The sequence below is a fragment of the Muscardinus avellanarius genome (genome assembly GCF_963383645.1).
Source record: "Muscardinus avellanarius genome assembly, chromosome: 18".
Lineage (NCBI taxonomy): Eukaryota > Metazoa > Chordata > Mammalia > Rodentia > Gliridae > Muscardinus > Muscardinus avellanarius.
The window spans coordinates 36,151,917-36,169,593 of record NC_137804.1 but is presented as its reverse complement, the minus strand read 5'-3'; the positions used below and the strand labels follow the sequence as shown (position 1 = coordinate 36,169,593).

The following is a 17,677-nucleotide window of genomic DNA, read 5'->3' as shown; positions in this document are numbered from 1 at the left end:
ATGTTATATATCCCTTATGTGAAGTGCTTGGAACCAGAAGTTTTTAAAGATCTTAATGGTTTTTCTTTTTGGATACTTTGCATAGACTCGATCACCTGAACATCTCTAGTCTGAAATGCTCCAAATCTGAGACTTTTTGAGAGTCACATCATCAGTGCTCAAGGAGGTCCAGATTTTTAGACGACATCAGCCCAATCCATATTTTCTGCTAATCACCCTAACCCTACATATCTATGAAAAGTGGTACTGCAGCCACAGAACTGGCCTGATTCGTAGGGCCTTCCTTGATGAAGAATGCCTATTTTTTTGAATCCCTAACCTCCGGGATGTTCCATACCCTGAAAATATGCTGATTCAAGGCTGAACACATGGGCCAAAATGGACTGGAGGGTTCATCACTTAAGGAAAGACCAATTAGGTAGCCTTTAAAGAACTCCTGTGAAATTCAGCTTGTTTCTGTTCCCCAAATTTCTATTTGTATTTGAAAGATTTGGATAAAAACAATGTCAAGATAGCTAAGTGACATTCAAACTTGACTCCTGACATCACTCCACGTGACAAGGGCGAGCTCAGAACCTCGTTAAGTCAAGGCGTCACCTTGTTAAGCTCTCTGCAATGTGGCAGCCCTAAAGAAAGAGTAAAGAGCAAGAAATGCTGAACTCAGACGCGGCGGAAGCCACATGACGGCACGTCTGCAAGTGGCATTCTTTCTTGGTATTCGGATTCTGGTTGCTTGACTTTTTGCTAATGACCTGCAGAGAAATCGAATTTCCTCGGAGTAGAAGGTAGTTGAACTTGTGTTACTCACATGCCAAAATGTTGATGTATCTGTTTTTGTGCTTGTTATCTGGATGGTTGGAGTGTTCTGCTGTGATGTTCATATCCGCTGTGCAGCGCTGGACTTCCTGGTGACGAAAACAAACAAGGCTTCAGTCCCACTTTAGAAAAAAAAGAATTCAAGTCACCGCATAACAATGTTTCAGTTAACTCCAACTGCACCAGCGAGCCCATTGACTGTAGCTGAAAAATTCAGATCTCCCAGTGACATCGAAGACAGCAGAGTTAGTACTCAGTGTTTGAGGTGATGCTGCCGGTTGTATAAAGTACAAAAGTACAACACATATAATTATGTATAGTACATAATACTCAATAATAAACGGCTTACTGGTTTACGTATTTACTGTACGTGTTCTTTCTCTATATACATAGAGTCGGTGGTACTGGAGATTGAAGTCAGGAGGATTCTATCTCTGAGCTACACCCCCAGCCCATTTTACTATTTTTTTTTTTTTGGTGGTACTGGGGGTGGAACCCAGAGGCCTTCTACCTCCCGGCTATACATACTCCCAGACCTATTTTATATTTTATTTGGAGACAAGGTCTCGCTAAGTTGCTGAGAGCCTCATTAAGTAGCTGAGGCTGGCTTCGAACCTGCGCGATCCTCCTGTCTCAGCCTCCCAAGCGCGGGGATTACAAGCGTGCCCCACCACGCCCGGCTCCCATTTTACTTTTTAAGACAGAGTTGTGCTGATTTACCATGTGCAGGCCTCGAACCTGCAATCGAAGACTTTCCGAGCTGCTGGGACCCCAGGTGTGTGCCACCACACCCAGCATACTATGTTACATATTTTCCGTCCTCATTGTAGACACGTAAATAAAGTTGACTGTAAACCAATATGCACTTTAATGGCTGCAGCAGTCTCACACGCCTTGTGTTGACTCTTGATTGCTTCAAGTGGCATACTGAGTAAGTGGCCGGTCACATCTAGGTTTGTACAAGTGTACCCTTTGGTGTTCACACAATGAGGAAACTGCCCCATGAGGAAGTTCTCAGACTTGTTCTCGATGCATAGCTATATGTATACACATACCTAGCCAAAGGATAAAATGATAAAATATTTCTCTGGCAATGATGTAGTCATTATTTCTGCCCAAGCAACTTCTGGTATAATTATTGCCATAATCAAAACAAGCATAAAAAAAGATAAAATGATTTTATTTACCAATTTGTTGTTCATCTACTTTATTCCAGATTTTTTTTTTTTCAGTACTGAGGATGGAACCCAGGGGCATTCTACCTCTGATCTACAGTCCCCACCCAACTTTTTATTCTTTATTTTGAAACAGGATCTGAGTTGCAAAGGGCCTCACTAAGTAGTAGCTGAGGCTGTCTGCAAACCACAATCCTCTGTCTCAGCCTCCTAAATGCTGGGATTACAAGCGTGCGCCACCACTCCCGGCTACTTTATTCCAGATTTGACTTAGGTTGAGACAAAAAAGAATTTCTCTTTTTGCATATGTCAGTCTAGGAGAAAAAAGATACTTTAGTTGCCACTCAAATGTGATCAACAGAAAGGAAGAGTGACAAAAACTGATGCAAAAATTGGTGATGGCTGGGCACGGTGGTGCACACCTGTAATCCCAGTACTTGGGATGCTCAGACAGGCGGACCGCAGGTTTGAAGACAGCCTCAGCAACCTAGCAAGACCCTCGGCAACTTAGCAAAACCTTACTTCAAAATAAAAAGAAATCAGTGTGGAGGTGTAGTTCAGAGGTAGAATATACTTGGGTTCAATTCTCTGTCACACACACACACACACACACACACACACACACACACACACGAATACAAATGTATAGGAGCGAAGAGAGAGGTAGGCTTAAAAGAGGAGATCAGAATCCTCCTGAGTCTTACAGAATGAATTAGAATTTTCACGAAGTACAATCTCCACCATGATCTGCAGTGTGCTCATGGGCTTTAGAGCCTCATGTTGTAAGCATGAGACCGCAAACTGACCATAAAGATTCAGTCCTGAAATGACACGAATAATAAATGACACCAACTAGTTGTCTAATCTGGCTCACATATGCATGGTCCTGACGAATTGTCTGTGAACTCTTAGTCTTAAGTGAACTTTAGAAAAATAACAGTGGCAGAAACAACTCCTTTCCACTATGATGGTCCTGAATGGTGACATCCCCCTTTAGCTAAATGCAAGTTTGCTGAAAAGCCAAATATTTCTACACTGTATGCTTCCAACCCAGGAAAGTACTGGAGCTAACTAATAAGGGAAGTCATTAGCGGTGCACAGCTGCTCCACGGAGCAGGCACAGAGTAACACAAATTTATCAGAAGTGTTTTACACTTAGCAGATGTAACAGAGTTTAGGAGTGTGCAGACTTTTTTTTCACAAAGGAGTTGCATAGCAGTTACGGATGTTTTCCACAGCGTTTACACTGAGCACGTGAAAAACAAGGAACTGGTTGTCTTTTATTTTCACAAAGCGCTTCCCACTGAGGGCTCCTCCCTTTTCCAGGAGGAACAGGCTGTAATCAGAGAATCTAACAAAGTATAAAACAAAGGGTTACTCTATGTTCAAAGGAGAAGTAATTATTGACTCTCCAATTCTTGGAAGCTGCATATTGAATTTTTCATAACTGTAGGCCTTCCCAGCTGCCCATTAAAAAAAAAGCCCCACAGGCGTTAATTTAATCCATTTCTTCAGGGAAAGTGTATTTCATGACTTTACCTGTTTCTTACCCTTGTTACATGTGATGCACTCTGCTGTTTCTGGCTCTATTCTAAAAGAGCTTATAACCTATGATTTTACAAACACTAGTTTAAAGGGCCTTCAGGTTGCCTTTGGCTAAAATGAGAAAGACTGTTCAAAAAGTAATGAGTCTGAATATGTTAACATCTATGAGAACGTGAGCTATGTAAACCACACTTGAATAGTGGAACCTGCCTTTTGGAAGTGCCTTGAAAGCCCCAGGCACGCTCCTGTGAATCGCTCCAAAGGCAGCAAACCTCTGAAGATGGACTGTATTCTGAATGATACGAATTCAGTCTATATACAGATCCCAGAGACAAGCTGTCAGCCTTTTGTTCCTGGGTTTTGCAAGTCAAACCTTTGGCATGGACCTCTTCAGGGCTGGTGGTTTAGATATCTTATTCTGAAACATTGCTTTTAGTACTTTCATCTGACATTTTTATGTGGATCTAGTGGCCATAGCTAGAAATGAGGCTGGGCCTGTATCAGAATATAATGTAGTTGACTGGGACAGCTTGGGAGCAGATGTCTGCACTGTTTAGAACGGTCATTCGATATGACCAAACTCTTATTATCTGAAACCCTGGGTCTGATCCGCCGCCTCTATTTCACTTTTCCAATTACATGAATGACAGAAAACAAAGAATTGTCATAAATAATGCTAAATCTGACTTGATTGGAACTCCTGGGGTTTGCCTAAGGCCTTCTGATTTCGTCTTGTGGGTAGTGATGTCCTCTGCAAGTCCTCGCAGTAATGCTTGGCTCACTGAGATGCTGATAATATCAACTGATGCTGGAGTGCTTTTCCTCCAGCAGAACTGGCATTTCAGAGTCAATGTGATTTTAATAGGCATTAAAACCCTGCAAAGTAACACTAGCCAGTGGAGGATAGAGTGTAACCTATTTAGCACTCTGGGAAACAGTCAAGTCTGTCTTTTCTTGTCTATGTGACAAAGGTAGAATTCTCAACAAACATGAATATTGTGAATATGAGCATTGAATAGGATAGGGCCAGTGGTAAAATACAGTAAGAAAAATCAAACGATGAACAAATAAAAATACTAACATTTGATATACCCAGAATTCTTAGGAGATGAGGTCATCGACATGAGAGGCTGTTTAGAGGGCACCTGACCTCCTGTTGTCTCCATCAAAAAAAAAAAAAAACTGAGCAGAAACACATATAGCAATCTTTCAGATCACTTGGCAAAGAGAGCCTGTACACACTCTTTTGGACGGGGTGCCTTGGTATTGGCCAAGCGTGTGTCCCACTCCAGCAGCCCACGGCCGTGTCAGAGCTGTCATCCCACAGGGGATGCGGCTGAGGCATGTCAGAACCGTCGCCCGTGCAGGTAGAGCGTCAGACACACAGCTGGGCCGGGGCAGGTGCAGATACGCTACATCTTCCCACCTCTGCTCTCTTCCACGCAGGCCACAGCGGCGGCCACGCTCTCCCAGCATTGTCCTCACTGCCTTTCTCTTACTCAGAACCCTCTGCAGCTTCTGGATCCTTTCAACGGTCTCCATTTCTAGTTTTTATTTATTTATTTCACTCCATGCCCTTTGGGAAGACTCCATGCTCTTGGTTTTATTGCCATTTACCTTGCTAAGAATGTCTCCTCTTCTCTTCCAAATTCCTATGTCTCTACCCAGAATGACTGTCTTTCCTCTCTGGAAAACCAGAGCCCAAACAAAATCTATCATCCTGCAGTTAAAATTATTTTTCATGTGCTTTACTCTCTTCTCTTCATAGAGCCTCAACTTAAATAGCTATGATTTTTTTCCCCTAAGGTCTTTAAAAAGGTTTTCTTTAAGATATCAAAGACCACTGAGTTATGTCACTCCTCAGTATTTTTTTCAAAAAAATAAAAATGAGAATCCTATAGCAATGCATGTGTACCCATGTTTACAGGAGCACAATTCACAATAGCCAAATTATGGGACCAACTGAGGTGTGTCAACAGATGAATGGATGAGAAAATATGGTATATACATACAATGGAATTCTACCCAACTATAAAGTACACACCAAGAGCTGTGATTTGCATCACACTGGTCCTCAGTATGATGTGTAATTGCATTACGATTGCAGTGTACATTATGTAATTACAATTACAATAAAAGTGTGTGTATGTAGTAGACAGATATCCAAGACCAGCGCCAGGCGTGGTGGCGCACGCTTGTAATCCCTGCGCTTGGGAGGTGGAAACAGGAGGATCCCGCTGGTTCAGAGCCAGCCATGCTGGCTTAAGAGACCCTGTTTCCAAATAAAAATATAAAATAGGTCTGGGAGTGTAGCCCATCCCCAGCACCACCAAAAAATAAAAAATAAGATATCCAAGACCAAGCTGACATTTTGTCACAGAGGCTCAGGGTCAGTGTCTGAGCAATACTACACCTCTGTGCAGACCCTTCCTTGATATATGTCATCAGCTACCTGGAAGTCCTTGTTCATTACACAGAGTGACTGTGGCCACCCGTCCCCCAGCGCATGGGCTCAGGTGGACAAAGCTTTGTTCTCTTGATTTAAGATGATCTGCCAGGCCAAATTTAGCTCAGCTGGTTAACTATAATAGGAGCTATCCCCCAAAGGATCTTGTCAAGGAGCTCTGGACCTCTGGCCTCCTCTCCGCTCCCAGCCTTTATTCTCTCAAACCCTGCCTATTAATGTTGTCAGTCTACAGAGCTTTGGAGAGTATGCCAGCACTGCACCTTTGGAAACCTTCGGCATTATGGCTGAGGGGACCAGGAAGGAAGCTGCTATATAAAACTCTTTCAGGAAGCCACTTCGTGGGAAGGCTAGTGACGCGGAAGCAGGCTCAGGTACAGGGTAAAGAGGAGTCATCGGATATTACCCTGAGACAAGGACTGATGTGATTTCCTGTGACTGCAAAAATCTTTCAGAGGTCTGAGTGTCTCACAGCTTCTCACAGTGTCTGAAATTTCTCTGACAAGGACAAAATGCTGGCTTTCAGCATCACCTCTAGACAAAGACTCAACTTTGCCAGTGAGTTGTCTTTCTCGTTCTTGTCTAAGCTGCAGCGCTCTGAAAACATGGCAGCTATGCACCAAAGTGTTTTAGTTCCCAGATTTTTAAACCAGACGATGGGGCAAAGAGAAATTTGCTTGCTATAACCCCTCAAACCCTGTGAATGCCTCTCTCCTCTGCACGCCTTCAAAATTGTGTGCCTGCAGCTCAGCATTTACTTAGCTCAGCTTGATTTTGCTTTCTCTCTCTTTTGTGGTATCGGAGGCTGGATTCAGAAGCATTCTACCTCCGAGCTCACCCCAGGATGAGCTGTGCAGTTTTAAGTTAAGACAGCCCTGGTCCTGCACCCAGCCGCTGCCGTTCACAACCTCAGCCACTGAAGCCTGTGTTCTGGGCGCTTCCTTCATGTGTAAAACGGCGGCAGTGAGCACCCACCTCGTGGGATCATGCCGAAAAAAAACAGGATAATACACACACAGTGCTGAGAAGATGCTCCAGCGATGCTCTCCATATAAGGGTCTAGAAATCCAGGGTAAAATGACTACTCTCTTGCCAAAATTTATTTTTATTACTTTTATATTGCACTTCTTTTTCTGTCCTTCTTCAGATAGCCTGCTACCATCTCTGTTTATAAAACAGGCCTCATAGTTTTCCTCCCCCGCCCCCTTCTTCTTATTATTATTTGAAACGGGCCTCCCAAGCAGCTGAGGCGGGCCGTGAGCCTGCGATCCTCCTGTCTCAGCCTCCCAAGTCCTAGGATTACGAGCGTGCGCCACCACGCCTGGCTATCTCTTTTTGTTTTCCCATGAGGTTTGTTACCAGCCTTTCCCTTTTGGCAGAGTTACCAAAAAGGAATCATGCATTTGTTTTAAAACACTTCAGATTTCCACATCATTAGAAGGCAACAGTGTTGGTTGGATTTTGAGCTGTCTTATTCTTCCCTTGCTGCTGTTGCTTTGCAGTTCTCTTCAGGAAGGAAAAAAAAAGAAAAAAAGAAAAAAAGAAAAAAGAAAAAAAGAAAATCCCTTTTATTCTGAATACCTTTGATTTTAAATCTTTCGAAATGATAACTGTAGAAGAACATTTCCTTCCTACCCACCTCCTCCCCTTCCCTAGGAGCAAATAATGTTTAAGCTATTAAAGTTCAATCGCTGTGACTAAAACCTTCAGTCACTACATGTATATATTTTGAGGACAGAAATAGGGTACAGATGCCCAGAATTTGTTAACAGGCATGCTTTTGATGCAGTAAAGCCCATTTTAAGTCAGATCGAGTTTACAGGGGTGTAGCTGATTATTTTGAATAATTAAATGGTGTCAAAACCAGCTGTGATGAACAGCACTGGGGTCTCAAATCATAAATAATTGAGAAGCCGGAGCGGCGTTGGGCCATCCTGATCCAGTCCCGCTCTCTGGAGGACAAGTGTTTGTCCTGAATATCATCAATATTGTTAAATGCCTCGCGCTCCCCGCTCAGTCATCCTGCCAGCAGTCGAATGAACTAAATCGCTTCGGCACCACACACATTTGCTGTTCTCATGAATACAAAATGCTCGACTTCAACCATGTTCTTTGTAGTGGAAGAGGCAACTTTCGGGGCCAGCATCTGAGAGTGGCATCGGATCCCTCACATGCTTTTGTTTGCTCCATGAACACGTGACTTTGCAGGGCAATAAGAGACTCCTTTCTCTCCACCGCCTTTGCGCTCATTCAGCTCTAGAAGTAACACGCAAACTTGACTTGAACCGAGTTGCTACTACACTTGCCTTTCCGTGAGCCTTTAGGGAATCCAGATTTGCACAGAGACAGGGGATTCGGGTCCTATGTTAGATCTCACTGTTCATGGGGGGGCGACTGCACCTCCCGGTGGCACAGCTCCCCGAGGATCCCCAGGTGTCCACCGTGCATGACCTCACAGCCCCAGAAGCCACTGCGTGAGGAGAGGCGGGCAGGGCAGCACCGCTATCCTTGTTCCCATTTTCAAGTAGAGACGAGAAAGAGAAAGGAATCGACTCACCCACAGAGCTAGAAGACAGCTGAGCTGCCATGAAAACTTGGCCTCCTCGGCACAAGTCTTGCTGCCAGAGCTGCGCCTTAGCTAAGCGCCTCAGTGAAGAAAAGGGCAGTCTGTTTAATAGCTCCTCATTGACACTTGTCACTGCTAAGCTGGCACGGACCCGGCGCTGGCAGGATGGTGCGCCGCTCTACCTTGCTTCCTATGCGCCAGTTCTTAAAATCAAAGGCTGCGTTAACCCACGCCTCCTCTCCAAGGATTAATAATCCTGACAACAGCCACCACTGACGATTTGCTTGGTTCTTAATAATTAACCCGGCACTTTCAAAGATGTTTATCATCCATGTTTTCTAACAACTTGAGAAATGTGGGTGACATGTGCACCATTTTTAAAAACGAGGAAGCTCGGGATCCGAGATGAAGTGGTTGGCCCAAGGACTGTGAAACTCACTACTGATCGAGCCAGTGCTGGGTTCCTCAGACGCCAGCCGGCATCTCCCCTGTGCCACGCACATCGCAGAGATGACAAGGAACCGGGGCATTCTTCTTTATGACTGTTGCTTCTGGACAGAATTACAAAAAAGTAAGAACCAGAAGGCCATCCCCACTCTTTGCCGCTTTGCTACCCCTGGGTCTGTTCTTTCACAGAAATGCATGTTCAGGACAAGTACAACCTTTGCCCTGACTTTACTGGGCAAAGATGCCTGTAAAAAGCAGAAATGAAAAAAAGAAAAAAGTCGCCACTCTTCACACTTGTTGTAATGCTTACGATACATTCAAGCTTATGCGAATCTCTGTGAAGCAAGAGTTATGTTTCTAAAAACTAATTTCCAGTTTGAAACATACCTCAAAATCCTCGGAGAACCCGTGCTGGTTATTAGAATAAAGCTCACCAATGTGTTTAACAAACTGTTTGACAGGAATGGCTTCCATGTCATCTGGGGGAATAAAATGATATTCAAAGTCACACAGAATACTTTCAGAAAACAAATGACAGCAGAGAAAGCAAATCACACTTATTTAAAACAAATATTTGATTTTCGCAAAGAGATGTATTGTACCATTTGAAATAAACACGCTAAAAGAAGGCTTCAGGATTTATTTTACATTAGGATCTCATTAGGACCATGAAATGTCTCTAAGCTGAGTTAAACAGGGCTTTTACAAAAAGGCACATAGAGAATTCCTTTACTTTTTATACTCAAGGCAATCTGTGCAATGAAATCACCACATCCTACTCTTAACTAAAACTCTGAATTTACCAACGGTTCCTGTTTGCCAAGAAATTTTTTACCGCAACCTAGGTTTTCTGTGTGTGTGTGTGTGTTTTTTTATGCTCTTCAGTGGGGTCCGGCTTGAACTTGGATCATTTAAGTTCTATTTCTAACCTTTCCAGTCTTCGCAATCTTTTGTACACAGAGAGATGCCCCGAACCAGCTGGCTCTGGGTACAACGCCATCTAGCTTTAAATGTGCAGAATTTTACTTCAAGACAGCTGTGTCTACAGGGTGCCAAAGAATCAGTTCAGCTGAATTAACTGGATTTTTTCTGGTGTTGACAGACTAGGTGTGGATTCAGGAAGATTCCACATTCCAATTTTCTGTAACGTTGTCATTTCCAAAGGACACTTTCAGTTCATGGGCCCGAAGTTATGTTTTTGGTGGATGTATGGAGACCCTGTCTGTTCCTATACAGCCACAACCACCTTGTGACTGCTTCCTCCTCCTCCTCCTCCCTCCCCCGCAAATATTTCCTTTTAAAAATACTCCGCTGAATTTGAGATAAACAACAGACATGACATTTACTTTATTCAGAGTGAAAGATCTTTGGCAAACGCACAAACATCTAAACTGCCACAGATGCTTTTCTTAGCAAAGGGTATGAGGATCTGTATGTGTAAATGAGGTCCTACTTTGGCAAGAATTTCATAGATCCAGGCCTGACAATCTGATTTCTCTTCATCTGGTGACAGTTAACATTGACTATGTCATCCCTCCTCTACTTTCTTGCCGGAGAGCAAAGCTCTAGGGTGGCTTTTTGCATCTATTGACATTTTCAAACTGGAATCATCCTTAGGCGGAAAATAGCATCTCTTATACTTTATTTAAGAAAGGTGATTTATATGTGCATAGTCCAAGTCGCTGAAGCCTGGAAATGCTACTTATCGAATAGATGGTGCTCTGTAAGCAGAACTTTGTTCTGTGTGAACAATTAAAGTCCCGAACATCTTAATAGGCAACCGTCTGAAAAAAATTTGCCAAGTTATTTACAAATATTTCAAGATCGAAGATGTTCATGAATATGCAATTATCTCGTACGCCCAAGAAATCTATAGCTCCCATGATGTAACCAGCATTAACAAACTGAGCGCAGCCAACACGCTTCCACAGAACACTGAGCAGAATGCACGGTTCAAGAAAGATTCCAGGCTTATCCGATCACTTAAAATGTCTAAAAGTAGGGAAATTCTACAATAATGATCAAGAGGCAAGGAGAGAATCTCAAATTTAGGGAAGAGTTAATATGGGCAAAGCTGAGAAGTCTCTGAAGAGATTAGCTTAAGGACTAACTCACTGCTGGACAAGAGGAACAATGAATGAGACCGGACACAAGGTGACCCTGCAGACATCCTAATACGCAGACCACAGCAGTTCGACTTATTTAGAAATAGGATGAGGAAAGAAAAAGAACAGAAGGAAAGCTATCATGCTTTCGAAGAGCACAGCGACACAGCTCTTGGTGTAATAGGAAGAGAGTGACCTTTATTTCATAATGATAGCTTAAAATGTTCAATTCCCAACAAAGTTACGGTGCCATGATTAAGGACGTGGACTATTGCTCCAAATAAGAAAAAGACATGTCAGATTCAGATACTTTCCCCAATAACATAAAAAAGCTTAATAAAAAGATTTTAAAGGACTGCCAGAGTCTAAGGCAAAGCCATGGCATTTAAAGGTCACAGCCTCTCTTCAGATCATCGAAAGAAATGCTTCGGGGTCAACAGCTGATTATTTTTCTCGCAAAGTGCACAACTCTAATATCCGAGCTAATGCCACACAGGCACAGAAATCAGTCTTCCTGCTGTACCCTGGCCAGCTGCAGCAAGAATCCAGCAGAGCTCAGTATGATGATCGTGGAAATATATGACTCACGATCTTCAATTTGCATCTTTACCCAAAGAAGTCTAGCTCCAGCCTCTGGGTTTCCAGGCACTACCAATAACGTCACACAAATACCAGGCAGGCAGACACACATGCGGATGTATGTTACTGAGCACCATCGGCTACAGTTCAGCATCTGCCTTTCACTCAAGATAAATAGCCAAGAGGTCATAAATTGTTTCCTCTGTGTTACAATATTATATTGCAATATAATATCTGACATATGACAAGTCCTGACGATTTCCCCCTCACACAGTTCTTCTAGGAAGTTCTAGTAACATGGGCCAGATGATTATAAAATTAATACAGCTTGCAGAAAAGCCAGCAGTTTAGCACAGCATCATAGACTTGATGTGCTCAGTCTTTATCTGGAAACATCCTGGATGCTGTGTGAAAAGGCCCATCTATAAGGGGTTGTTTCCAGTGAAGCTTCTAAGTTTCACTCAAGACTCAGAAAATAACACCAGCACTAACTAGCACCCAGGTGCTTCTGATGCACTTACATGTATGAAAATGCCAAGATGGGCACTACTGTTGCACCACCCTTACGGTTGAGATAACGTGTCCAGAATGACTGAAGGCCAGAGCGCGGCAGAGGGAGCAGGCTGCAGACCCAAAGGCAAGAATGCTGCGACCCGGGAGGGCGGGAGGCCACCTGCGCATGCCCTCACTGGGCACCTGCGTTCACTGGGCGCCCGGGGCTCGGCCGGGGCGACACGCGTTGGAGCAGAGACGATCGCACGACAGTGAGGACGAGCAGGCGTGGGACGCCTCGCGAGCGTCACACGTGCCATGAAGGATCGGATTTGGTGACCTGGGTGAGGACCAAAGTCACTGGTGTGGTGGGGGAGAAAAAACCGGGGAAAGCGAGCTGGAACCTCAGGCAGCATGCTTTCACGATTACAGGCTGGGTGGGAGGCTGGTGTGGAATAACAGACCACTGTAAAGGTGAGAGTTGGTGTCACTGTGGAAAGAGGGCCCTCATGCACCAGGCCTTCCTGGCTGCCAGAGACTGTGGTGACCTTTACAAGAAACAGAGGAGGGCACACATCCATGTAAGGAACCGTGAGCTGAAGCAGGTCCACTCTACTCCAGGTCTGCCCCCTGCCTACTGGGACCCACTGCTTGTCTCCATCCTCAAAGAACCACAGTTTCCCGGAAGACCAAGACACTAAACAGACTTTCTTGGTTATTCAAATAAAGTATTGCTTTATAATTTTGTACCAATGTCTTTACATATATAATTGTCATATGCCTATGGGTGAAGTCAGATCAAAATGAGACCATTACCTGTCATTGCTAAATGACCCCATTATATAGTGTCTGAAATAACTGAATTATTTGAAGAGTGAGCTTACTCTTATTAAATGGATTACATATGCTTAGTTCCAAGATTTTAGTTTTTTGTGGTTAAACTATGTAAATAAGAGGTGGGCGGGGGGTACAGAGGATCGAACCCAGGGGTGTTCTACCACTGAACTCTATCCCAGCTGTATTTTCTTTTTTTATTTTAAAACAGTGTCTCACTAAGTTGCAGAGGATCTCACTAAATTACTGAGGCTGGCTGTAAACTTGTGATCTTCCTGTCTCAGCTTACCAAGTACTGGGATCATAGGTGTATGCCACCATGCCCGGCTAGGAAGAGGCCTGTGATGTGAGTCAATCTACAACAAAACCTTTTTACATCAGTCTCTAGTTTGTAAGTACCCAAAGCAGTGCACGAGAGAGCGAAGAGAAGACTGCAACTTCTGCTCAAAGAAAAAGCACCATGTGGAGATACTGTTGACCTCATGTGCATCCCTGTCAGAAAAAAAAGGACTGCACACTTAAGTGGAAAGAGGAGTTGTTTCTGCTATCTACAGTGGGCTCTTGGCATCTTTAGAACTGAGAGGAGCAAATCACCGATACTCCAGGCTTCTCTAGCCTGTTCCTATAAGCTGGATTTGCTTTGTTTTTAATCTGAAGGAAAATCAGGTAAATGAAGAAGTTAACTTTTCTGTGTACACTTTGGTTTGATACCAGAAAGCACAAACCAGCATCAAAGCTGTGTCTCACAGGCCCTGCAGAGAGGATCTGCCCTGGGCCTCAGCACGCACCCTGTGGAAGGCCGTTAGCTGTAGCCCAGTAGAACTGTGTCTCAGTTGTTTTAGGGTCCCCGCTGATGGAACGCCTCCCGCGCATCAGCTCCCAGAGGTAGTGGTGTGAGCAGAGGAGCCAGGGCCAGCCTGCCGTGTGGTGCGCCTCGTCTCTCTGGGGCTCCCTTTCCTCGTCTGCGCAATGGGAATCACAATACTACCTAACTCACGGGGTACTGCGAAAAGCCAGCCAAATGAAGCAAGTACTTTAAGAACGCTTGGCCTATTCACAACTGCGGTTGCCTGCTTTACCTATAAGTCTGTGTGATCTAGGAGCTGTGATTGTTCCCACTTATAGACCAGAAAACCGTGGCTCAGGGAGATCAAGGAGCCTGCCCAAGCCCCACTGTAACCGACGACTGCAGGACCAGGCCAACTGCAGAGCCGAGTCCTTCCACATCACACTACTCTCCTGGACCTTACACTTGAAAGAAACTTTCCACGAAAAAGGGTTAAAACGGTATGCTCTGACTCAACTGAGATGGGCTTCAGTTACCTGGAAAATTCATGTGGGTCGTCGGATCAGCTTAGTGATGCCAGGTAAATCACGTAATAGAGCATTTATATCCCTGCTGAGATGCTAGCTGCTGGGTTGATCGGCCTAAGGTCTACTAAAGAAAGAATTCCCTCTTGCATGGGAAGTGGCAGGTATAAATACCATTATGGTCAGATGTCCATACATTACCTGTTCTGCAAACAATCCCTGTAAAAATTCATTTAGCCCTCAACAAAACTTTCAACCCTATCCCAAACCCCAACCACATCCACCTGTAGGCACAGTGCAGCAGCCCTGTGGCAGTACTTAGATAGTGCTAGCAAGATATTCCCCACAGTTCCCCAGACCTGGGCTATTATCAGGTATGCTAACCCTATCTCCAGTGTATAACTTCAATTTCTAAAACCTGGTCGTTCCCCAGAGGCCAAGTTCAAGTCTCTGTGCTTGGTTATAGCTCTCTGTCAACTTAGAAGGATAAATTAAATATGAGAGAAAAGAACATTGTCGATATTTTAGTTCCTGAGTTAGGACAGGACAAATAGATTTTTGTCTAAATCAGACTCTTATGCATGGAGTGTTGTGGACATTGGAACATTTTATTTCCTGCCATAAAAAGAAATCTCTTCATTTATGGAACAAAGAAGTCACTAGAGACAATTCTTCATTATAATCAAAAGACCAATGAATCTCCTTTGGAGATAATCTCTGTATAAATAAGATATGTCAACAAGGTTGGTTTAATCCCAAGGCTTTCCAGCTACATGTTTTAACCCCCTTTATATGCTGGCACTTGCTGAAGCCAGTGACCTTCACATTATTAAATTTTTTTTTTTTTGGGTGGGTCTGGGGATGGAACCCAGGAGCATTTGACCTCTGAGCTATACCTCCTGCCTTATTTTTTATTCTTTCTTTCTTTTCTTTTTTTGCGGGTCTGGGGATGGAACCCAGGGGTATCCAACCTCTGAGCTACACACCCTGCCCTATTTTTTATTCTTTATTTTGTTTGTTTGTTTGCTGGTTGGTTGGTTGGTGGTTCTGGGGTTCCTAGAAGCCCTTCTACCTCCGGGCTACAGTCCCAGACCTATTTTATTTTTGGAAACAGGGTCTCCTAAGCCAGCATGGCTGGCTTCGAACCTGCACGATCCTCCTGTCTCCGCCTCCCAAGAGCTGGGATTATAAGCGTGTGCCACCACGCCCAGCTTTATTCTTTATTTTGAAACCGGGTCTCACTGAGTTGCAGAGGTCCTCACTATGTAGCTGAGGCTGTCCGCGAACCATGATCCTCCGGTCTCAGCCTCCCGAATGCTGGGATTACAAGCGTGCGCCACCACGCCTGGCTTATTCTTTATTTTGAAACGGGGTCTCACTGAGTTACAGAGGGCCTCACTAGGTAGCTGAGGCTGTCTGCGAACTGTCCCATCTCAGCCTCCCCCACCACGCCCAGCTTATTAAGATGTATTCTAACTGCTAGAAAGAATGAAATCATTTCTGGATCTCTGAACTACTGGTTAGCCAGCAGCATCTGTTCTGTAACGTTCTTCCTAGAAAGTTAGATTTTCGAATTTCCAGAGAAAAGCATAATGAAGGACATTTGTGCTTAACAATTTGCACATTTGTAAAACTCTCTCAATATGCTTTATGAACAGGTTAATTCGTGAGTTAAGTTCTGGTTCCAAAAGATGTATAGGCAGAATGGCTGTAAGATTACAATGCGGCCGGGCGTGGTGGCACACACTTGTAATCCCCGCGCTTGGGAGGCTGAGACAGGAGGATCGCACAGGTTCGAAGCCAGCCTCAGCTACTTAGTGAGGCTCTCAGCAACTTAGTGAGACCCTGTTTCCAAATAAAATATAAAAATAGGTCTGGAGTGTAGCCCAGAGGTAACACACACACACACACACACACACACACACACACACACACACACCCAAAGAGGCAAAAAAAAGTCCTTCTAACCTGTTTCTTGGAGGGATGTGTTTGGACAGGTAGGCAAAGCTCTCCGGAGTCTATTTCTCACTACTTTTAGAAGTCAGCATGACTTACTGATTCCCTTCTGCTTTGGGGCTTAGAAACCAAAGCTACACATTTATGAAATTTAACAACAGCAGAATCATCCAGAAGTGGCTGATGTCATGTCTAAATGTGTTCAGTGCTCAGCATGTCTGTGAACTGCTCCGAAGTCATTCAAGTCACACAGGCCTGTGTTTACACAGGCAACGGGACCACTGCTAGGCTGAGTCTTTTTTTTTTTTTTTTCCAGAAAGGAGGAGAACAAAAATAACTAGAAAATAGATAATAAAAGGGGGGATTTTTTTTTTTTTTTAAGATGGAAGAAACGTCAGTTGAAGGATTATGAAATTCCCTAGAGGAGGATGAGAGAGAATTTGATGGAGAAGCAAATGGCTAGTGCCAGCGGAAGAAAGTGGGAATCGGGAACTCCACGAAAACCAGAGAGAGCATCGCCTGCATTTAAGAATGCCTTGATCCAATGACACACTATCCCAACACGCAGCTTGAGGTTTTGCGGCATGGACACTGTCAGGCGAGCGTGCCGCGAGGGCAGGGGCATTTCTAAGCTTGTGTGCTCTGGGGTCACACCGAGAATTCCAGTGTCAACTCTGCTATTTAACTGTGTAATCGGGCAAACTAAATAATGTCTCTGAGCCTCAGTTTCTTCATCTATAAAATGGGAGCTGCAACTGCCCTTATCTCTAGGACTGTAGTGAAAATAAACACGCACCACTTGGCAAACGAGCTGTAATTATTAGATAATGAGGTTTTTTATTTAAAAATTAACTGTAAAATACATTCTAGGAACAGAGTTTATTACATATTCTAAAGTGATGGCCCTGGAGTTCTATTCTATAATAGTTTGGTACCTGAATTTTAAATCTTACTCTATTGCACACATTTTAAACTGGTATAATGGTTCGCTTACCATTACACTGGTTATCTGAAAATTTGTGTGTGTGTGTGTGTGTGTGGGTCTGGGGGGAACGCAGCGGCATTCTACCTCCGAGCTACTATTTTTTATTCTTTATTTTGAAACAGGGTCTCACTGAGTTGTAGAGGGCCTCACTAAGTGGCTGAGGCTGGCCGCAAACTGCTGTCCTCTGGTCTCAGCCTCTGGAAATACCTCTTTAAAAAAGAGAAAGCAAAGCCGGGCGTGGTAGCTCATCCTTGCAATCCCGTGCTTGGGAGGTGGAGACAGGAGGATCGCGCAGGTTCAAAGCCAGCCGTGCTGGCTTAGGAGACCCTGTTTCAAAAAAAAAAAAAAAAATTGGTCTGGGAGTGTAGCCCAGAAGTAGAACGGTTTCCAGGAACCCCAGTA

The 17,677-nt window shown here is 44.1% G+C and overlaps 1 protein-coding gene across 2 annotated transcripts in view; it reads right to left on the bottom strand.

Annotated features, from left to right (window-relative positions):
- Window positions 1-17,677, bottom strand: part of PTPRG (protein tyrosine phosphatase receptor type G) — a gene marked incomplete at both ends in the record, with an annotated part of 780,672 nt that overhangs the window by 34,483 nt on the left and 728,512 nt on the right. For both annotated transcript variants that reach the window (XM_080714880.1, XM_080714881.1), the window contains 2 exons: window positions 809-905; window positions 9,401-9,492. In XM_080714880.1, the coding sequence (XP_080571006.1) occupies window positions 809-905; window positions 9,401-9,492 (189 nt within the window). The remainder of the gene's footprint in view (window positions 1-808; window positions 906-9,400; window positions 9,493-17,677) is intronic.